Source organism: Elaeis guineensis, chromosome 3 (assembly GCF_000442705.2).
Source record: "Elaeis guineensis isolate ETL-2024a chromosome 3, EG11, whole genome shotgun sequence".
Classification (NCBI taxonomy): Eukaryota; Viridiplantae; Streptophyta; class Magnoliopsida; order Arecales; family Arecaceae; genus Elaeis; species Elaeis guineensis.
Genome location: NC_025995.2, coordinates 101,228,724 through 101,252,269, shown reverse-complemented (window position 1 = coordinate 101,252,269; position 23,546 = coordinate 101,228,724). Strand labels below are relative to the sequence as shown.

Here is a 23,546-nt window from a genome sequence, read left to right as displayed (position 1 = left end):
AAATCCAAGAAGACCCAAGGTTGTCACGTACGTAATGCTTGCTGCAGCTCAAACAATTTGGCAATTTTTTATTTGCTTGCTGCAAAAAGAGGAAACGGTGCAATAGTACTGAAACCGTAATGCTTGGGACTTCGGAGTTCAGGCAGGAGACTTTCGGTTTGGTTGTAGTGTTCTCTGGCCAAACAGAGGGCAGTGGAAGAGCCAGCACAGGCCCAATATGTTATGGACCATCAATCACAAATTAGGACCACTAATGGCTATTCTAACCTAATCCATTGACTACTCTCCTGGACAGGCTTATGGACCTCCATTTGCCGACAGTGAACAACATTGGATCAAGCTATTCGTATCCAATGAATTATTGGACCATGCATTTACTAGAAAACCTCCGAACCATACATTATATTGGCAAAGAATTGCTCAAATTTTGGTCGGGGTACGACTCTTCAGAATCGATCGTTTAAATCCATCTAGACATATATATGGTTATCTGTGAAGTTTAATTTCCTCTAGTTGATTTACTCTTCATAACGCTTTTGTTTTTAATATATAGGTGCAAAAGGTTAGATTCCAGTATTAATTCTTCATATTTGAACCAATAATTTCGTGTGGATGAGCATCCAATTAATCATCCTATATTTAAATTTTAACACATGATACTTTTTATTTCATGTAGGTAAATATTCATTCCTCTTGACGTATATTGCCATGCTTGCCAATTCGTGCATAATTGTTTATATTAAATTAAGCTTGGAAACAAACAACATTGCATGATAAGCGTAGATGCTTTCAAGGAAACGTATACCTGTAAGAATATCCTCTCATGCACACAGTCCAAATTGTTCGTTTGCTAGGAAATTTTTGAGCAATTTAGTCTATATTTTATACGCCAACATACGTAGACCTCCGCTTTCTCAAAATCCCCTCTACCCCGTCACTCGTTGAATAGGATTAGAGCAATGAGAAATCAGATCCAATTAACAGTAATGGGAACTCCGATTCGTAGCTGGACTCCAAGGAGATCTGGCCCTTAAATTTCAAAATTGCCATTTACCTCTTTCTCTCTTAGATTGTATAAATATTATTATTTATAATTATTTAACTTAATAAAGATGTAAAAAAATCCGGACCAGAACTGATACAGTGGAAGGATGGGAGAAACGCATAGGTGGGGACGGAGTAAAGGTAAATTACTGGACATTAATTATCACCTTTCTTATTTGCTGCTTGGTAAAACAGGCACGATTTACCCCCGCGTCTCTCACACCCCAAACAACGAAACATAAAAAAAGACTAGGAAAACAACCCGTGACACTTCGCGTCAACATCCTGGCCACTCTCACACTTGAAACAAAACACCAAAAACAAATAGAGAATACAAATAACATGGGATTCCATCCTCCCTCAGTTGCACACCTCCCGTGCGAACCCCACCCTCCCATTCGCCACGTCGATCATCACCCTCATGTTCTGCTGCTGGAGGCTGGCAATCACGTTCACCACCGAGTTCACATTCCCCGGCGCCTCCGCCATGGCGAGGCACGCCAGCGGCCGCGCGCTGCTGTGTATCAAAGTGTTCTCCACGGGGAACACCAGATCCAGCCCCGCGAAGTGGAGCGTCACCGGGGGCGTCCTCGACACCTCGTCCGTACTGAAGCACGTATCGAACGCCCCCAGCGCCGAGTACCCGCCCGACGCGTTGACTTGCCTCCTGAACTCGTCCCTCAGCGCCGCGTAGATCGGCGACACGAACCGAGTTATGACGGTCCCCGAGTCGACCACGGTGCCGGCACCGGTGGCCGGGTCGAACCCGAACGAGCCGGGCGGGACCGCGACAAGGACCCGGCCCACGCTGATCCCGGTCTGGTTCACGTAGTACAAGGACGGCCGGTGCGGGTTGTGGAGAAGCGGGGTCGTTCGGATGCTCCTTGGCTGCCCGACCGGCCCGAGCCGGAGCGAACCGGAGAAGTAGTAGGATCTAAAGCTTGGAAGGCAGTAGGAGAAGACCCCCTTATACACCGAAGCGGCCTGGGAGAGCAACGACATGGGCCCACCACCCAGGCCCAAGAGCCCTTGTTTGGGCAAGCTGGTTGCACTGCCGGTAACGGCGTTGACGCAGCCAAAGGCATAGTTAGGGATGACGTCGAGAGCTAAACGGAGGGAGTCTTGAGAGAGGGTGGCAGCGAAGGTGGAGTCACCGCCGTAGCCGGAGTTATAGGTGCATGGGGATGGGGTGGGGCCAGTAGGGGAGGCACCGCAGGGTTGGCCTTGGAACATGGGGCACCAAGAGGACGAGCAAGGGAGGGAGGAGTAGGTTGTGGAGTTGGAGGCGAGGAAGAGATTGGAGGAGGGGCAGGAGGAGCATGGGGAGCAGGGGACCCAGGCGGCGTCGGAGCCGGTGTCGAGGACGAGGAGGAGAAGCTGGCCGGGGGAGCCGAGGCGGGCGCGGAGAACGTAGGAGTTGGACTGGAGGAGCTGCTGGCCGGAGGCGATGGGGACGGCGGTGGCCTTCTGGGAGAGGAAGGCGAGGCGGGCGGGGTCGGTGTGGGCGGCGGCAAGGACGGAGTCGAAGAGGGAGGAGGAGGCGGGAGGGGGTGGAGCTTTGGAGTGGAAGATGGGGATGTCAGCAGCTATGGCGGTAGAGGAAAGGAGGAGGAGGAGACAGAAGAAAGGAGACAAGAGGAAAGCCATGGCCATGGATAGTGCTGGGACTCGGATGAGTCTTGTGGGTGAGGTGGTGGAGTGCTGGTTTATTGGTCGAAGTGTGGCTTTGGTGGGGTATTTATGGCCGAGGAAGGGGGAGTGCAATGAGAGGAGTCATTTCCTTTTCCTTTTTAAGACAAATTCTATATCTTGCTCTTCTCTTCATTGTGTGTTGGCTATTTAGCTATGAATTTTTTAAAGATAAGATAGGAAGGAAAACCAAAAAGAAGGATGTTTGTCTTGAACCAAGGTAGGTCCAATATTGGGTCTTGTCGGCAAATAGTAAAAAACTGAAGCGTTCAAAAAGAAAAAAAGAAAAAAAAAAAACTTACTCATGAAACATAAAAGATTTAGAAATAAGCTAGAAATTTTAATACAACATATCTTATGCGTTAAGATACTTGCTTACAAAACAAAAAATAATTGTCCAAGTGCAAGATATAGTTAAGCAAAGCTGGTGGTTGATTGGAGATCCATATGGTGACCATTTGATGACCCTCTAAGTTCTCTTCATATGCTTAAGTTGAATTACAGGAGCTATCTTTGAGCAAAATCACTAGAGGCATATTCACTTGGTGATTCATGTTATTGGTATTAACTTATAAAATATACAGATGACAATCTTGAGAATCATGGATAGAAAAAGAAGATAAAACCGGCTGGAGAATAGAATCCATGGTGTAATAGTTTTTCATGTAACAAAAATCTAACGAGATCTTTTTGACGGAACTTATAGTTGTGTTGGCATAGCAGAAATGACCCACCACGACTTGCCCATCCACAGAATCCATGCATGGGATCTCCAGGCAAACAATGTAGCTGGAGTTCCAACAATAAAATCCTAAAGCCTTGATACCCAATATTTGGAATAATTGGGCGATTTTCATTCTAGATACATGTTCATTCTACAAGGTTGTGACCATGCATTTTGTCTTCTTTTAATATGTTTGCTTACACGGAGGTAACTTTCACATCTAGGCTGTTATTGAAGATTGTAACCATTTAGAGTCAGTTGCATTCTTTTCCTTGAGTAGCGAAGGGCAAGTAGATATGGTCCATAATCTTTCTTTTCTCAAAAGATAATTGGTTATTTAGTCTCAAGACAGTACAGCAAAGTCTTCTAACCTACTCTTAGCATAAATTTCTCTGTCATGAACATTATGTCATAAATGTCTCCGGTGCTACCACATTTAATTTGCCAGAATTTAAAATCTCAAAGCACTTTAACGAAATTTATGCCTTACAATTGGGCAATTAGTTGGGCTAGAACTCATTACTTGATCGATGGTGATTATCGATTTCAAGGCTTAAGCACCATTAGTATTTTGCAAATAAGTCAAAGATTATATTAAGACATCCATGCATTAACATCTGGTAGTCAAGTTCAGACAACTTCTTGGTAAACTAGGGATAACCATAATACTTCAATATCAAATTTAGTTTTAAATATTCTAGTTAGTTAGCAACTCGAACATTGCTACTGATATAGTAAGTAAACTGATTGTTGATACGTTGTGTATTAAAATTTTTTGAATTCATAACTGCACTTCCTTTTCTCTCAGTAAGACATGCATGCATGTCAGTTAAAATATAAATAGCAGAGAAAAATGCGCATAAGAAGTTTTTGTATGATCAGTTTTAACATCTAAATCCTTTTAACCTTTTCTCAGTTGTGCACATTGAACCATAAATAACATATATATATATATAAAGATTGTTTCATGCACTTTCTTAATATGGTTATACATACATTTATAGCTTTAGCTAATAGATCACTATTAAACATCATAGATGGCTTCAGAAAATCCAATAATAGCATCAGCGATAATAACAGTAACATTATCGATCCATGATATCATTTGTAATCATCCATCAACTTGCATCAAGTTGTTGATGTTCGGAGTAGGCGGGTGGTGGTGTGAAACGGGCGTGAAAGGCCAGTCCCGTGAAGGTGGCAGTGGCCCCTCCAGTGACGTGCCCGATATAGGGCAACGGTCACGTGCGTTCCTCTTTTTTCTTCTCCTTCTTGGCCTCATTCGTCTCTCCCCCTCCACTCCCTCTCTTTTAGCTGGCTTCTGCCCGCTGTTTTTTCTCATCACGACAGCAACCCCAGCTAATACTCCACATGACTCGCGGCAACTGCTCTCCTCGGGACCATAACGCAGAGTGGGACAAAAAGGCATGAGAAGAGACCTACCTGCATGCCCGAGTATATTACAGAAATCCAGCCAAACTTTATGGATGAGAGAGCTTGATGAAATGTTTGTTTCCTTCATTTGAATAAGAAAGAGAACGTTGCCATCAATAATGCAGGAGGTTGCACATCTTTATTAATTCTAATGAATCGAACAATGAGGTTTATTGAGAATATCCACGATTAATTCATCTTGGCTTGCATTAATTGCTCTATTCTTGTTATTGTAACTTTTGTCGTTATTGTTGCCATCAGGATCACCATTACCATCAGAGGATTTGCAGATGCAGGAACAGAGAAGTTCTGAACTTCGAGTTGAAGGTATATACGTACTACTTGTATTGTGGACTACTAAGATAGTTGAATTTTAGATAATATCAACATTGGGGTTACTAGAATATACGTCTACTTAATTTATAAACTGTAAAAGCAATATTTGTCTAATACTTGAATCCGACACATTTCAAATCTCCCTTGGTGGCTTGGTTTTGGTGCAGAGATGCTAGAGATGATCCGGTAATGCAGTCAAAATATGTCCACAGCACAGCATTTCGTCCTATTCGCACTACTTTATTTCTTCTTCTATTTTGTCAGCATCCTTGTCACTGCGCAGTGGAATGGGTGGGAGTTTGGGATCGAAGATATATGAAATCTTCAAGGCAGTGAGAAGGAACATCATTTTATCTTGTCAGCCAGTATCCACCTGGTGATCTAATTTCACCAAATCTTGATTCGTAACTTTGAGAGTTTTCGTAACTTTGGGATCCAAGATACGACAAAGCCTTTGGAGATTTGCAAGTAGCAATCTTGACGTACGAGTCCCACAAACCGCCTGCTGAAAAATGGGTGATAGCCCAATAACCAGGTTTCTGGTTCCTTTATAGAATCCCAGGAGTCATTAAAACAAGAAACATAAATCCAAGTTAAGCTTCTGGAGAATCAAAACTACGGCATACGCTGCCGTGCTCTGGACTGTACCGTGTCGGTGGCAGGAAATATTCTACCGCAGCACCCTTTAAAATTTAAAGTGGATCATAGGGTCCTACTTGTGCAGTATGCTCGTTCTTTATTTGTTTTATAAATTTTTGCACAACCTCCAGATGATTCCTTCTTCCTTCTAAATCCAAGACAGAGAGTCACGGGTCTCCTGTTCGTGGGAAGAAACTACTTGACCGAGGGCACTGCCTTTGAGAAAAGGTTAGGTCCTTTCACATTGGATTTTACGTACAGGACTAATGCTTCTTTTTTATAGCTACCGATAACGTTTGTCACGAACTGTTTTCTCACGAATCCGCACGTGCCATGCACAACTAATGAGCGAATTGGAAAACCAAGCAATTTCGTCTTCTTGCGTGTGAAAAGCACAAGAGAGGAAGTTGAAAAAAGAGAAGGGATCAAAGAAGGCTGTGGATCTTCTCAACCCCTAACAGGCCCTTGCCGCATCAATCTCCTCAACCCCAGGCCCTTGCTGATGCAGCAAGAGCCAGCACAGTGAGATGTATTGACACTAAAGCAAGCATATGATTTTGATTTGACAGGATTGCGAGCAAGAAAATATGTTCTTTTCATAATGTTTAACACCATTCATTTTGATACGATGAAAGCTAAAAGTTCGTCATGACCCAACAAAAAAAAAAAAAATAGAACATCACCAAATTTGTTTGAGTTTCCCTTGTAACACTAAACAGCAAAAGTATCCGTGGCATACAAAGCATAAGATTGTACCATCAAGGTTGCAAGATGAAGGCTCTGATCTCCTTGTTTCTAAATCATCAACAGTTTACTATTTAATTTCCCTCATATTTTGGTTCAGCCATCGCATAATGAAAAGCAATTACCAAAAGAAATACAAATACGCCCAGGAAATCGGCAAAATATCCGGAGTCTTGATCATCAATCTTCTACAAAATAGCACCAACCAAATGACAATGGAATCAGACAATGATTCAGTGGAAAACATGCCTATATGTATAACATATAACTTGCAGGTTTTTTTAACAGATGTGAACAATATATGCAAGTTGATATTCAAAGTATAGTGCAAATGATGCAGCATTCAGAACCAGACCTGACTGGAAGAGTATAATAAGGCTTGCTGGATAAAAGAAATTTTTCTTGTTCACTAACCCTGTTAACTATCTCACTCTCAAAGTCCAGAATTTATGTTTCTATGATATTACAGCCAATATACATTCTTGAGCAAGCAAAAAAAAAAAAACAGCACCTTGCTTTTTTTTTGGTTCTTGTGTAAACTCAGATAAGGTCCCGCTCTTCACATGTGAATAATGGCAGCTTATGAAAGTTATTTACAGCCATGGGTTAATACATAATAATCAAGAAATGCCAAAGACAAAACAAAAACGACGATCAGCACTTACCAAAAATACCCAAAAATACTCAACAGGCCTTCTTAGACACCGATCAGCACATATTAGGAAAAGTATGAAGCTCAGCTCCTCCGCTTGCACCTTCCATCAACTTACCTCCATCATGGACATCTAAGATTACAGATGCATTCAATAATTGAAAATTCAAAGCATAAAGATCACAAAGCATTCTTTCTCCAATATAAATCTCATTAGTTAAGGATGCGAGTGACCGCAAGTTACATTCTATGCAGATACAAGATTGATAATAGAGATTTTCTTCTTTGAGCAGTGACGGGTTCACAAAAGCCTTAGACAATCTAAATAATCTTTGAACCTCCAGAAATAACACCACAGATTAGTAGGAACAGCAGATCCTCCTTCCAGCTGGAGTTGATGAATGGTAGGCTCACTTTTGAAGCCCCAGCGAGCTGGTTGATTTTCTTGTTTGAAATTGTGGTAATCACAATGTGATCAGATACTCTTATGGCATTCTAAAGCATCATCAAGGAAAAATCTATGCTTCCAACTGAATGCAGGGTCCCTCATCAACCAGCCCTACTCTTCCAAAAACTTAGATCCAAATTTTCGTTTGTGTGAAAACTCAGTTTCGCTTTCCATTTTGATCGGGTTTGTTGAGTTTCAATTTCAGTAGTTTTGGTGTTTAGGAAGTTCCACTCCAAGTTTCAGAGTTTCGGTCAAAAAATCAAGAAAAATTCTAAGAATTAAAAAAAAAAAAAAAAAAAACAAGGAAAAATTAAAAGAAACAAGAAAAGGTTATTAGATGGCATTTTGAGTATCTTGTGCTATATATACTCATTACTTGTAATTTGGACAATAAAGGTTCATACTTGTAACACCCCGACCCAAATCAGCCAAAAAAAAAAAAAAAAGCCCAAAGCCCAAAAATCACCGGTGGAGAGGTTGAATCCGGGGTGGATTCGACCTCCCCTACACCCTATAAAACCCCCTCTCCTTCCCTCTAAGGTTGGTCACGACGAGCACCGGATTTTTCTTTTATTTTTCTCAAATTTTTCCGATGAAGCCGCGGATGTCCTCATCGTGTTCATCTCAAATACTCGCTGGAGACCTCACCGGAGTCGGAGGTAAATCCGTCTTCTCCTTCCTTTCTTCCTTCCCCTCCTTTCCATGGCCTCGTGCACCCTCGCCGGCCGCCAGGATCGCCGGAAAATCCATGAACAAGGTAAACCCCTGTTTTGCTCTGTTTCGGCCGGATCCTCTTCTCTTTTCCGGCCACCGGCGCCGCCGGTTGCGGCGTCCCATTCCTGAGACCGGACTCCCATATATCTCTCTTCCTTCCCTGAAAGCCTTGGCCGCCGGCGACCGGCCAATGGTCGGAGTTCATGTAGAAAGGGGACGGATCTCCTGTTTTTCGAAAAAAAAAAAAAAAAAACCGCCGGCCGAACCCCATCGCCGGCCGTGGTTGGATCTCCGGCCAAGCCGCCACCCCGCCGGAGCCCGAGCCACCGAGGGGGGGACCTCACGGTCCTCCCCTGTTTCAGCCAAGGGAGGCCGTGGGAAGAAAAGAAGAAGGAAGAAGAAGAAGAAGAAGAAAAGAAAAGAAAAGAAAAAGGAAAAAGAAAAAGAAAAGAAAAAAAAAAGGAAAAAGAAAAAGAAAAGAAAAAGGAAAAAGAAAAAGAAAAAAAAATAAAAATAAAATAAAAAAAATAAAAAGAAGAAGAAGAGAGAAAAATTTTCTCTCTCTCCTCTCTCTACCTTCTCTCTCTACATTTTCTCTCTCTAGATTCTCTCTCTAGACTTTTCTCTCTCTTTACGGATTTTGTCTCTCTAGGATCTTTTCTTCCTCTCTGATTGCATCATGAACCCTAGAATAAACTTGAGGATGAAAATAAGATGATTTGAGATTGCTCCGAAATTCGTGCGGTAGATCTGATTCCAATCCGATTCTATTCAAAATTATAATACTTGATTCATATTGAGTCATCCTGATAGGACCTCTGATGGTCTCGACCATGATTGCCTCATCGGAAAGATACGAAGATTCTCTCTCCACTTTCTCTCTCTAAAATTTTCTCTCTCTTTATGAATTTTCTCTCTCCAGAAGTCTTATGGATCAGTGGAGGATCCAGATACTTAGGTAAATCCTAATTTTGGTTAATCCTAAGAGAGATCCTAGATTTGTGTTATCAGATCAATTATCGGTAATTTTTTTCATATATGTGATTTTTATATTGATCAGAGTTATGAAGAGATGATTGTCTGCATATGATATCGAGTGGAATATCTTGTTTGAGAAATTCATAAATCAAAGAAGAACATCGATTTCTGTGTTTGGATCAGTCACCGGTAAAGGTAAGAATCCCTGTACATGATCACTATTATATATATGCTATTTTACTGTTGGTCTTGCATCATTGGTTTTGCATCGTTGGATTTGAGATCGATGAATTTATTATACCTGAGATACTGTTATTTGATTTTGAGCATGAGTATGTTATGTCAATATATATGTATCAGAGATTGATGGCATGATTATATGGATATGACATATCTGAATTGATCATAATGCAAGACAGAATTGATTTGATGAAATCAACACATAATGATTAAATGAAAAGAAAGAGATATATGGTATGGACTAGCCTTGTCATGTGGAACAGCCGGCCAGGAGCTTATGCCTGGGACAGCCCCCACTGGCTTACAGGTGGATCAGCCGGCCAGGAGCTCATGCCTGGGACAGCCCGCCAGGAGCTTATGCCTGGGACAGCCTCTCACGGGCTTTCGTACGTGGGACAGCCGGCCAGGAGCTCATCTTGGGACAGTCTTGAAAGACTTTTTAAATGGATTCGATTCGGATGATGACTGAGGTATAGAATTGGATAGTCCAGAACCAGAAAGAAAAGGTTAAAAATCATGTGATTATGAAAGAAGAAATGAAAGATAAGACATGAAATAATTGTTGAACAAAAGTGTTTTACCTGTTAACATATGATGATGCATCTATTTTGACAAAACAGAAAATTTATAAATGTTTGTATTATTCTGGACATTGAACATGAGATTTTATATTTTATTGCTTATCCTTATTTTCAGACTATATTACTATATCAGTGTGATATGGGAATTCTTACTGGGCTGTAAAGCTCACACCTCTTCATCTTTCTTTTTCTTCTCAGAGTTACAGGATGACTTAGATTGGCTATGGCTTGGATTTACGGGTGAGCAGAAGGATAAATAGAGTATCATAGTATCTGATCAGAGAATTGAAGAAATTTAAATTATAATTATGCAAGGTTTTATGAATTATATTTGAAATTAATTGTTATGGATGTTAAGGTTGTAATATTTATTTTGGCCTTGCATATTCTTTAGGGCTTGCTCTAAGGAGTGTGCGGCCATCACGTATCCGATCTGGATGTTGGATTCGGGGCATGACTGTGAAAGCCCGGCCCACTAGCCCTGTTAAAAAAAAAAAAAAAAGAGAGAAAAACAGAGCAAGAAGACTCCCGATCGGAGTCTTCCTCTTCTCCGATCAAAAATCAGAGTCCTAGGGCCATTAAAAGACCCTAGGACGAATCCTATAAGAAACCCCCCTCTCTCCTCTATGGGTAGACCCTTCAGTCGCCGCCGATTGCCGAAGATTTTTCTCCGATTTTCCCGTTTGAAGCCGCGACTCCTAGACCCGTGTTCGCCGCGATTTCTCGCCGGTGGGGGTCACCGGAGGTTGTGGTAAGGTCTTCCTCCTCTCCCTCTCTTCTCTCCCTTCTTTCCCGTGCCTGTGGGCACGATGGCCGGCGACGGGTGTCGCCGGATTTAGTTGGAGAAGGAAACCCCCTGTTCGCCGCCTTTTTCCTCTGATTTTCCGGTGCCGACGATCACGCCGACCGCCGGCTCTGGTCTCTCCGAACCCGGGAGAGTCGGCCGTTGCCGCCGGCCACCACCGGCCATGGTATGGCCATGATCGGCCGGTCAAGGCACGGGGACCTCTAGGTCCCCTGTTTCGGCCCAATGAAAAGCCCGGGAAGAAGAAGAAGAAAAGAAAAAGAAAAGAAAAAGGAAAAAGAAAAAGAAAAAAAAAAGAAAAAAAAATGCAAAATAGAAAATTAATAAAATAGAAAAAAAAATAATAATAAGAAAAGAGAAAAATTCCTTCTCTTCCCTCTTTCTCCCTCTTTCTCTCTCTCTATTGTCTCTCTCTAAAAAGAAAAAGAAAAAGAAAAAGAAAAAGAAAAAGAAAAAGAAAAAGAAAAGAAAAGAAAAATATAATAATAAAAAAATTCATGTGAGAGAAAGTTTTTCTCATCTCTCTCTTAAGTCTTTCTCTCTCTAGAATTAGACTTTCTCTCTCTAACTTCTCTCTACATTTTCTCTCTCTAAATTTTCTTCCTATTTTCTCTCTCTAGACCTTTCTCTCTCATTATGGATTTCGTCTCTTTAGGGTCATTCTCTCTCTCTGATTACATCACAGACCCTAGGATAAACTTGAGATGAAAATATGATGATCTGGGACTGCTCCGAAATTCGTGCAATAGATCGGATCCCGTTCCGATTCTTTTTCGAAATTGATAATATCAATCATGGTTAATCTATATTAAGTCACCTTGATTTGACCTCTGATGATCTCAATCATTATTGCCACTTTTAAAGGATACGAAGATTCTCTCTCCACTTTCTCTCTCTACTTTCTCTCTCATGACCGACTTTCTCTCTCTAAAAAAAAAAAAAAGATCTATGAATCCTGTATCGAGTCATGCCTTCATCTTTTAGAAGCTTATATTGACTCTAACAAGATCTGAAGTTGCTTTGATATCCGTGCTGTATGTCAACCTCATCTGATCGTATCAAAGATCTTTCAAATTTATTAAAGAACCCTATTGATTGATCTTGACTTTAATTCGATCTGTGCCTCACGATTTCTTGATCAAGTCACTTGAATCTGACCCTCAGATCAGAGATCCTGAATTGCCCTGGTATCTGGATGGTCCGACACATCCGGACAACAGTCCTCTTTCTTTATGATTTAATCTTGTTATATTTATGAAATAGAATTTGATAATGATTTGATATTTTAAATAGGATTAGCTGATTCTTCTAACGAAGTCCGAAGATCTGAGATGAACGATGTAAGTAGATCCTATGCTCCTTATTTATTTTTAAATGATCATGTTTTTATGCAAAGAATTGCTATTGATGAAATCATAATTTTTCATAAAATAAGGATCGGCATATGTGATATGAAAAAGCATGTTTTATTATGAAAATTGATTTCATGAATATGTCTTATGAAAATAGCATGATTATGAAACATGAATTTCATTGTTTTTCCATCTATGTATATGTATGCTTTAAGAAAAAGATATAAAGATTTCAAAAGCTCTCAAATGGCTATGAATGAATCCCTTTGGGAAGGTCGACATCCGGAGCTAGCATCCACACGAAACATGGCCCTGCCAGCGGGTATAAAGTTGGCACATGAATTAAGAACTCTGTCGATTAAGAAACATGGCCCTGTCACGGGTATAATAGTGACCTTAGCACGAATATCTGTGAGCAATGTTTTGAAACATGACATGAATACATGATGAAAATAATTTACGATTCATAATTGTGAAATATACATGATTTATGCATGCATGATGAGCTTATAACTTGTTTTATTATATGCTCTATGAAATATTTATTTTTGCAATAATTGTTATTTGCTAAATGATGCATTATCATAGAAAACTTATGTTTGATCCGGTAAGGAAGCAGAAGTCTACTTACTGAGCTAGTGTAGCTCATATTCTTTTTGTTTTCTCTTTCATATACAGAAAAATAAGGTTAGGATCGACAAAAGGAATCCAAGCTTGAAGATCGGCATAGCAAGCTGAAAATTTGGCAGCAGAAATTTAATTTATTTTATAATCATGGATCTGTAATTATTTATGAATGTTGAGATTCGGGTTAGTACTTGCTTTTAGATTTAGATGCTCTGAACCATTATTGGTTCGATTATTTAATGAATAATAGAATTGAATTTTTTTATTTGACAGATATTAGGTGATTATGATGAATTGGCTTCGTGTTATCGTGGGCTCCATCCCTCGGTAGCATGGTCGTGTTATGTCCCGGATTTGGGGCATGACATTTTATGGTATCAGAGCTTAGGTTTAAGATCATTAAGATTATAAAGTGATATCAAAACTTTATGTATGATCAATAGGATGTGACCGAGTGGAGTATAATGGATAATATCAGAGCTTAAGATTATGATCATTAAGGACGTGATAGAATGATATAAAGTTTAGGTTATGATCACTAGAGAATATGACTTAAGTGGTATTTGAGCTTAAGATTATCATTTTTCGAGATTGTGACTTTAATGATATTTGAACTTGAGGCTAAGATCATGAGGAACATGATAGATATAAAAGAAATGATTCAATAATTTGATTTCGAATCAATAGGTATTATGATGAAATTTATGTATAAATGGCATATGATGTCTATAATAGAATTGACGAGTTATATCTTAGATTTCAATTAGCAAGATTGACCTGAGTACGAGAAGTGCTGACCCTAGAATGAAGTGGGAGGTATTGATATATTATGTTAGGTATATTTGATGATATTGGAATGCTAAACCTATATGGATAAATGATATGATAATTTTACTGATTTTGATGTTAATTTCTTTGCAAAGAAAGGTTGGTTTGGAAGTTGTCTAAATGATTGTAAAGTAAATCGAAGGTTAACTCAAATTAATTCTAGACATATTGGATTTTTGAGGAGTGGCGAAGCTTATGTAATAAGTTCAAGCATAGAAGGTGGATGAAGATTTAATTTTGATGAGCTATGCCTAAGAGATAGTAATGACAAGAAAATCTTAAATTTTACCCTTAAGTGTATATGAAATCTGAAAGTTGGATCTATCTCTGATTGATTTAATATACAAAGATATCTTTTATTTTTGATAGACTTAGATAATTTGGTAAGTTGAGATCAGAGTGCGCAGCAAAAGCGTGGTGGTCTGAATTGATTAGAAATATTAATCCTTTAAATCTAAAGATATTATGAAATACGTTAGTTGTAAATAAGGAAGGATTTTACTGATAATAAATGGATGTTAGAGAGAAAATCTATCTGATCAAGAAGAGACTCAAAGCAGTATAGGATAGACAGAAGAGTTGGACAGATAGAAAAAGAAGAGAATTAGAATTTTATTTTGATGATCATATTTTTCTAAAAAATCACCTACAAAAAGTGTCATGAGGTTTGGGAGACATGGCAAACTGAGTCCACGATATATTGGACCTTTTGAAATCTTAAATCGAGTAGGAGATGTTGCTTACGAACTAGTCTTACCATCAGATTTATCCAAAGTGCACAATGTCTTTCATGTTTCACTACTGAGAAAGTTTGTACTTGATCCAAACAGTGTGATAAAGTATGAGCCATTGCAAGTTTATGAAGATCTAATCTATAAAGAATTTTTCCTCTGAATTATTGATCGAAAAGAGCAAGTTCTAAGACGGCGTATCATTCCGTATGTAAAGATTCATTGGAGTAATCATGAAGAGAAAGAGGCCACTTGGGAGCTTGAAGATGATATGAAGACGAGATATCCATACTTATTTGAAAATGAAGGTATGTTAAATTTCGAGAACGAAATTTTTTTTTTAGGGGGGTAGAATGTGAAAGCCCGGCCCACTAGCCCTGTTAAAAAAAAAAAACAGAGAGAAAAACAGAGCAGGAAGACTCCCGATCGGAGTCTTCCTCTTCTCCGATCAAAAATCGGAGTCCTAGGGCCATTAAAAGACCCTAGGACGAACCCTATAAGAAACCCCCCTCTCTCCTCTATGGGTAGACCCTTCAGTCGCCGTCGATTGTCGGAGATTTTTCTTCGATTTTCCCGTTTGAAGCCGCGACTCCTCGACCCGTGTTCGTCGCGATTTTTCGCCGGTGGGGGTCACCGGAGGTTGTGGTAAGGTCTTCCTCCTCTCCCTCTCTTCTCTCCCTTCTTTCCCATGCCTGTGGGCACGATGGCCGGTGACGGGTGTCGCCGGATTTAGTTGGAGAAGAAAACCCCCTGTTCGCCGCCTTTTTCCTCTGATTTTCCAGCGCCGACGGTCACGCCGACCGCCGGCTCTGGTCTCTCCGAACCCGGGAGAGTCGGCCGTTGCCGTCGGCCACCATCGGCCATGGTATGGCCGTGATCGGCCGGTCAAGGCACGGGGACCTCTAGGTCCCCTGTTTCGGCCCAATGAAAAGCCAAGGAAGAAGAAGAAAAGAAAAAGAAAAGAAAAAGGAAAAAGAAAAAGAAAAGAAAAAGGAAAAAAAAAAAAGAAAAGAAAATGTAAAATAGAAAAATAATAAAATAGAAAAAAAAATAATAATAAGAAAAGAGAAAAATTCCCTCTCTTCCCTCTTTCTCCCTCTTTCTCTCTCTCTATTGTCTCTCTCTAAAAAGAAAAAGAAAAAGAAAAAGAAAAAGAAAAAGAAAAAAAAAGAAAAGAAAAATATAATAATAAAAAAATTTATGTGAGAGAAAGTTTTTCTCATCTCTCTCTTAAGTCTTTATCTCTCTAGAATTAGACTTTCTCTCTCTACCTTCTCTCTACATTTTCTCTCTCTAAATTTTTTTCCTATTTTCTCTCTCTAGACCTTTCTCTCTCATTATGGATTTCGTCTCTTTAGGGTCATTCTCTCTCTCTGATTACATCACAGACCCTAGGATAAACTTGAGATGAAAATATGATGATCTGGGACTGCTCCAAAATTCGTGCAATAGATCGGATCCCGATCCGATTCTTTTTCGAAATTGATAATATCAATCATGGTTAATCTATATTAAGTCACCTTGATATGACCTCTGATGATCTCAATCATGATTGCCACTTTTAAAGGATACGAAGATTCTCTCTCCACTTTCTCTCTCTACTTTCTCTCTCATGACCGACTTTCTCTCTCTAAAAAAAAAAAATCTATGAATCCTGTATCGAGTCATGCCTTCATCTTTTAGAAGCTTATATTGACTCTAACAAGATCTGAAGTTGCTTTGATATCCGTGCTGTATGTCAACCTCATCTGATCGTATCAAAAATCTTTCAAATTTATTAAAGAACCCTATTGATTGATCTTGATTTTAATTCGATCTGTGCCTCACGATTTCTTGATCAAGTCACTTGAATCTGACCCTCAGATCAGAGATCCTGAATTGCCCTGGTATCTGGATGGTCCGACACATCCGGACAACAGTCCTCTTTCCTTATGATTTAATCTTGTTATATTTATGAAATAAAATTTGATAATGATTTGATATTTTAAATAGGATTAGCTGATTCTTCTAACGAAATCCGAAGATCTGAGATGAACGATGTAAGTAGATCCTATGCTCCTTATTTATTTTTAAATGATCATGTTTTTATGCAAAGAATTGCTATTGATGAAATCATAATTTTTCATAAAATAAGGATCGGCATATGTGATATGAAAAGCATGTTTTATTATGAGCATTGATTTCATGAATATGTCTTATGAAAATAGCATGATTATGAAACATGAATTTCATTGTTTTTCCATCTATGTATATGTATGCTTTAAGAAAAAGATATAAAGATTTCAAAAGCTCTCAGATGGCTATGAATGAATCCCTTCGGGAAGGTCGACATCCGGAGCTAGCATCCACACGAAACATGGCCCTGCCAGCGGGTATAAAGTTAGCACATGAATTAAGAACTCTGTCGATTAAGAAACATGGCCCTGTCACGGGTATAATAGTGACCTTAGCACGAATATCTGTGAGCAATGTTTTGAAACATGACATGAATACATGATGAAAATGATTTACGATTCATAATTGTGAAATATACATGATTTATGCATGCATGATGAGCTTATAACTTATTTTATTATATGCTCTATGAAATATTTATTTTTGCAATAATTGTTATTTGCTAAATGATGCATTATCATAGAAAACTTATGCTTGATCCGGTAAGGAAGCGGAAGTCTACTTACTGAGCTAGTGTAGCTCATATTCTTTTTGTTTTCTCTTTCATGTACAGAAAAATAAGGTTAGGATCGACAAAAGGAATCCAAGCTTGAAGATCGGCATAGCAAGCTGAAAATTTGGCAGCAGAAATTTAATTTATTTTATAATTATGGATCTGTAATTATTTATGAATGTTGAGATTCGGGTTAGTACTTGCTTTTGGATTTAGATGCTCTGAACCATTATTGGTTCGATTATTTGATGAATAATAGAATTGAATTTTTTTATTTGACAGATATTAGGTGATTATGATGGATTGGCTTTGTGTTATCGTGGGCTCCATCCCTCGGTAGCATGGCCGTGTTATGTCCCGGATTTGGGGCGTGACAGTGACAATACTAGTATTGCATATGAGTGAAAATGGATTGCTATATTTACCATATAATACATAACATATAATACATAGCATAAAATACATGATACACAATATATAATATAACATGTAGCAATATATAATATATAACATAAAATACATAATATAACATATGTCATACAATATTTCCTTCTTGAACTCCAAAAGTTAGAAAGTTCATTATATTTACCAATTTTAAAGTCTTCTAATACCAAGTGCAACCAAATAGTTTCTTATTTTCTAGGAGAAGTCAAATGCATTGAAATGTTATGTTTTTGAAGTTAGATGGCTATGTAGTCATTTGCATGTGGTTAAAGAATGTTATTTATATTATTAAGAAAAAATGCTCGAATTATTCTTTGCAATATATTATAATACGAATATTTTTTTTTTTTTACCCCAACTCAGCCCATCAAGGTTATATTCATTTTCTATCCCATCTTTTTAGCTCATGAAAAGGAAAAAAAAATTCATTGAAAATATTAATTACATAGACTAAATACTCAAATGAATAAAGAAATAACTTCAGTATAATTGTAAATACCAAAATTCTTTTCTAAATCACCAAAAACACAAGTCTTGAGTTTTCTAGATCAAAATCTATTGCAAACTCATCACTAAGACACCATCCTTACCATCCTCAAGTGCCCAATACATATACAAGAATAGGTTCTATTTTCGGTCCAATTCTACCGGCCATCCTAATAGCAATGAAAGATTAACTGTTAAACAAATCTAACTGAACTTTCTATAGCATCCATTATGTACTAGTACATTAGAACATCTTAACACCTATGCATCCATTCACTCCACAAATTGCATAAAAAATTAAATATATTGATACCGAGTGGATGTTTAACCTTCATGATACCATTGAGGGTCCTCCAGCAAGATGATGACCTGATCTCTCTTGCCCATGTAATATCTATAATAAAGGAGATGAGCTAAAGCTCCTAATTTATTTTTGAATCTACTTAAACATCTCAGTGGGAACATATTACCCATATCCATCAATGTTACAATCTCCTCTTCCTTCAATCTGGAGGCCCCTACACCAACTCACTTAATGGTGTCCTTCACATCAATACATTCATTTGAAGGAATTGTCATTAAGTTGATACTATCAATATTTCATCGAAACAATAAAGACTCCTTTTTTCCGAATATGTAAATATCTTTGTGATGCACATATACGGCCAGAGTAGCCATAACCTTTATCAAGATCATAATGTCCATTTATAAGCTTCTAATAAACTAAATACACATTTACTTCAATGAAGTTGCATCTACAAGTCAGTTGATAGGTACAACATTGTGATGTCCTATACAAGTTTAGTCAATTATTGGGCAGCATCATATCCATGATCCATCCCAGATAATGACAGGCTGAAAGCAAAATAAACACTTGCCCTACGATTTTCTAAATGTTAGTTAATAATCTTACATTGAAGAAAGGCATTTACCTGGCAAGGAATAAGAAGATAAATGCAGGGGATTATCCTTTTACTCAAGAACGACTCCATAGGCTTATTGTAATATTTCAAATCAACCACCAAAAGCTAGTAGGATCAAGTACGAAAACTCCAAGCTGATATCTTAATAGTTTATTTTACATCCTAAAGTCACTTTGGAAGATTGGCACAATCAAGAGATGTCTTGACTCTCAACAGATTTAGAGTATAGACAACAAAGGATTCAAGTTAATTCACCCTCAGATGGAGATGAAAAAGGAAGGCATCTATAATCAAAACTGTAGATCACTTCCAAACTCTTTTTCATTAATTACCAACCACATAAGGTCTGAGAGATCCTAGAAGCTCCTCTATCCAAACATGTAATGCCAAATAATTTTTAGACCAACATTCTGGATCACTAATTTCCGGACATTCACCATTAGATAAACTACTCCACCAATTTAAAAGGAAAGAATAAGGAATGCTATACCATACCAAACTACCCGATTCAGTCGATATCATACTGTACCAACCATGAACTAGGATGGCTCATGGTCTTGCCATCGATTTTGCCCAAACTGGTAGGAACAGATCCTCACATCGCTGAAATGCTTGAAGTCGCTCGGTTCCAAGTAGTTCAGCATGATAAAGGGCGCCATACTAGTTCAGGACCTCAATAATTGGGAGAGAGGGACCCAACCCCCTTTTCTTACTTTGTTTCAAGGTAAGAGAGGAGAAAGAGAGAAGAAGTTGAGGAGAAAGAGAAGGAGAGAGTGGAAGGCTGAGTTGTTCACTTGTTCTTGTTCCTTCAATCCAACTTACAAATCTTGAAAATAAATTTTATAAAAAAAAAAATTCCTAGTATGCAACCAATACTGAGACTGCGAAGCTTGCGTAAGGAAAGGTTGCTTCATGCATTTTGGTTCTCATGAAACTACCATGGAGAATGGGGTTTGGGTTGTATCTTTCATCGGAAAGAATGATTCCCCCTCCTTCACGATGTCAACTATATTTAGATGGTGCAATGTTCACTTTGAGATCTGTGCAGGCAGATGGAACAAAGTGATTGGAGTGCTTTGAAATCTGTCCAAGGTGCAGTCCAATGGTTGATGTCGCAAAAAGAAGATCAATCATATTTTCGTGCGAAAGAGACAACCCCGACCTTGGAGAATATGCTAGGTGCTTTAATCAAACAAAATGAAAAATCATGTATTTTATACCCACAGAATCACTTGCATGAATCACAATTGTCGAGAAAGATCTTAACCATGATTCATTGAGTGAACGAATCAAACTTTATGCTTATAAGCATGTAACATAGTCAAGAGTGTTAACTCATGGCTTGAAAATAAATAAGACATGTGTAGTACATATCCAGAGAAATATGTAGGTGGTAAAGATAACCAGTTCATCAAAACAGATGAAAAAACTAAACACTAAAAATAAGTAAACATCATAAAAATGGAGAAGAATTAAGCACATACTTTCTAACTTATTAAAAGTGTTTGAAGTATGGAACCTGACCATGCATTTTGAGTATCAAAACATACTGGACCTTTTAAAGGCCGATCTGGTGTACTATACCGACCTAGATGAATACCAATAACAATAAAAGGACTTAGTACACTCCCACACTAGCACAGAGTAAAGTACTATGCTAACTCGAATAGTGTATCATATATCAGTATCGGATGTGCAACTGTATTGATAAGCTATCAGCTTAGGGCCTAGTATTGAGGCTCATTATATGTTAACATTTAAAAAAAAAAAGAAAAAGAAAACATGAAGGTATCCCCCAACACACTACACATATGGGGACCAATGCAATGTGGTCATCAGTAGCATGGATGGACCTATACTAGAATGATCTCATGGAAGATGATTTTATAGAAACCTGATATATTTCAATAATTCTCTGACCATGACCCTTGTGGAGTTATAAGAAAGACTTCATCATGGGCCAATACAGTTTGAAGTTACCAGCCATCCATCGAGTAATAATCATAAACTTTGTCTGAAATTGCAGATAATGAACTTTCCAAAAGATGTAGGAAAAATTATAATAAGAAAAATATCGGGAAGAGATACTTTCATTCATTAAGACATGCCAAGTAAAATCATGACTGTAGAGAGACTTCACTAAGGACATGCCAAGATTGTTCATGAATTTTGACCGAGGGAAACATAGGTGTTGGAGATGAACAAGTACAACTGAGAGATGGAAAGTGACTCTCCATGAATGCATATACTTTCTTTATCTTGGCACTTTGAGCGATTAATATCAGGAATATGTACAGGCTAAATTCATATGCCAGCCAGTTCTTTATATTTCTATCAAAGTTTGTCGGGTGCACTCACCATAAATCCATTTGAGTGCAAAAACTCCTCATAGATTATAACTGATTGGAAAGTTTGTTCAAACCTTCAAAGGTTGTAGTAAATCGATGCAACTCATTGCAAGGTTCTAAAAGGAGTGGCATCCCCTACCAGCAGGCTTCCTTCAAATAATTGTTTACCATCAGAGAGGGAATATTGAATATTATTTTTCCAGTCAATTGTTGAATAGATTGTTCTAGAAATAAAATAATGGCTACTTACTAGCCATTAATTTAGAGCAGGAAATAACAGATAAAAAAGGGTCATTACTCAGTTATGGCCCCAGCAATCGGGAATCCTGGGAGGGTTGTTAGCCCAATCCTTCTCCCATTGCACCACCACGCAATGCCCCCTAACAGAAAATAACAGATAACAACTGAAATTTGCTCGAGATTCAACCCAGTGCAACCATTATCTATTGGAAGAATTCATATAATAATAGTGAGACCATTAGACCTAAGTATGCTCCACCTGCCTGGGCCCTGTTCTGCCACCGAATAATCCTCCAGGGAAGTTCAAATGCCCCAATATACCATCCATGCACAGCTATCTTGTGCATCATATCTCTTGCCAGAAACCTATAAGAGTTAAATATGGAATGGTAAATACTCATCTAGGAGATTATAATATCATGAATAAAGATGGCGCTTAGGGTTCTCATTCCATGTAAAATTAATTACCTTAAAATGCTGTTCCTATATAATACTTATCGTCCAACTTCCCGAACCAATATGCTAACTCGAATTTCAGTTTCTTCATATATCTCACACGGAAAGAAAAAAAAAAAAAAGAAATCCTTCCAGAGTCAAGCCAAATCAATTGAATATATGAAATTGCTCCTTTTACTTATACATGAAAGAAAACCAAAACAAAAGACAGTGATCAATGTTAGCCAGATCAAATAGGACGATACATCATTGATTTTTCAGCGAGTGATTCAGATCTAACAAAGGGTGCTTCCATAACAAAGGTAAATGTAAATGTCTCCTCAAAAAGCCGAAGAAAAAAAAAAAGGGAAATCAAATAACTAAGCATGAACGACATCAAACCACGGGAGTTAACGATCAAATAGAAGATTTAAGGATTGGAGGAACAGACACAGAAAGACCCTGATTGCTCGCGTTTGCCTCCCCGTGTCCCCGACCGCCGACGAGCCACGGAAACCACGCGCAATGTGCATGAATTAGATTTATTTATTATTTATTTGATATTGGTGTATCATACACGCACAAGTCCAGCCAGAGGCCCAGAGCGGATGATTCGGACGTTGGATTAGAGAAAAAGTCCGGTAACTTTATAAAAAAATTGAATAACTAAGGATTAAAAAATAACAATAATTAAAAAATAAAAAAATTATTATTTTTTAATCCAGTCAAATAGAATAGTGATAAATTTTGGGCTTGATTTGGACATTCAGAGGGCCTGAGTCGAGCCCGCCCTGAAGCCTAGTCGGCTAGAGGCCTAAATCTCTTAAGTACATGTGACCTAGACTCGCTGAGACAAACTAATACTATGATTAATCACTAAAATAAATTAATCACTAACATTACCTCATCTCTTTTATGCTTACACTAATCAAGGCTTGTATTCGACTCCTTCAACAAAGTTAAAAAAAATATCACGTTATAAGTTTTTTTATTTAATAAATTATCCATTTAAAAATAAATGTCATCCATTGATGCATACACTCCCTTTCTTTCTTTTTTTTTTTTTTTTTTTTGATTTAGAATGAGTTTTAATCAAAAATAACGTTTCTTTTTTTTTTTTTTTTTGATGTAGTATAAGTTTTTTATCTCAAAAAAAAAAAAAAAGAGGTAGTGTAAGTTTTTTACTTATTTAGATTGTCAAAATTGGAGTCAACATAAATTTACGAGCTTCTATTGATTTTGTTTAATTTAAAATCGCCAAGACGATTAAAATAGAGCCGTATTTGGCTTGATTCAGTATTAGACTTGACTAGGATCGATCATAATGGTTAACGATCTCAAGCTTAAAAGGTTTGACCAGGTCCTGACTCAATTAAGCTATGCTGGGTTACGTTACGCACCTCCACCTCCGGGTCATATCACGTGCTCTGTACGTT

The 23,546-nt window shown here is 38.2% G+C and overlaps 1 protein-coding gene and 1 long non-coding RNA gene across 13 annotated transcripts; both read right to left on the bottom strand.

The window, feature by feature from the left end:
• Window positions 1-1,171: 1,171 nt before the first annotated feature.
• LOC105041396 (aspartyl protease 25) lies at window positions 1,172-2,780 on the bottom strand. Its single transcript, XM_010918364.4, has one exon. The coding sequence runs from the start codon at window positions 2,695-2,697 to the stop codon at window positions 1,405-1,407; it is 1,293 nt and encodes a 430-aa protein (XP_010916666.1). The 5' UTR covers window positions 2,698-2,780; the 3' UTR covers window positions 1,172-1,404.
• Window positions 2,781-6,458: 3,678 nt separating this feature from the next.
• Window positions 6,459-22,659, bottom strand: LOC105041397 (uncharacterized). 12 transcript variants are annotated; one of them, XR_012139818.1, is made up of 5 exons: window positions 22,144-22,658; window positions 21,446-22,041; window positions 7,276-7,395; window positions 7,122-7,189; window positions 6,459-6,798 (listed from the first exon to the last, which is right to left on the bottom strand). It is a non-coding gene; the product is annotated as an uncharacterized lncRNA (long non-coding RNA). The 12 variants fall into 12 exon arrangements; XR_012139820.1 differs by having other exon boundaries at window positions 7,276-7,375; XR_002164323.3 differs by having other exon boundaries at window positions 7,122-7,395; window positions 21,446-21,585; window positions 21,734-22,041.
• Window positions 22,660-23,546: the final 887 nt, after the last annotated feature.

What these genes read in the sequence shown, in the direction of transcription:
- LOC105041396 (XM_010918364.4), bottom strand. Translation starts at nt 2,697, where the DNA reads ATGGCCATGGCTTTCCTCTTGTCTCCTTTCTTCTGTCTCCTCCTCCTC.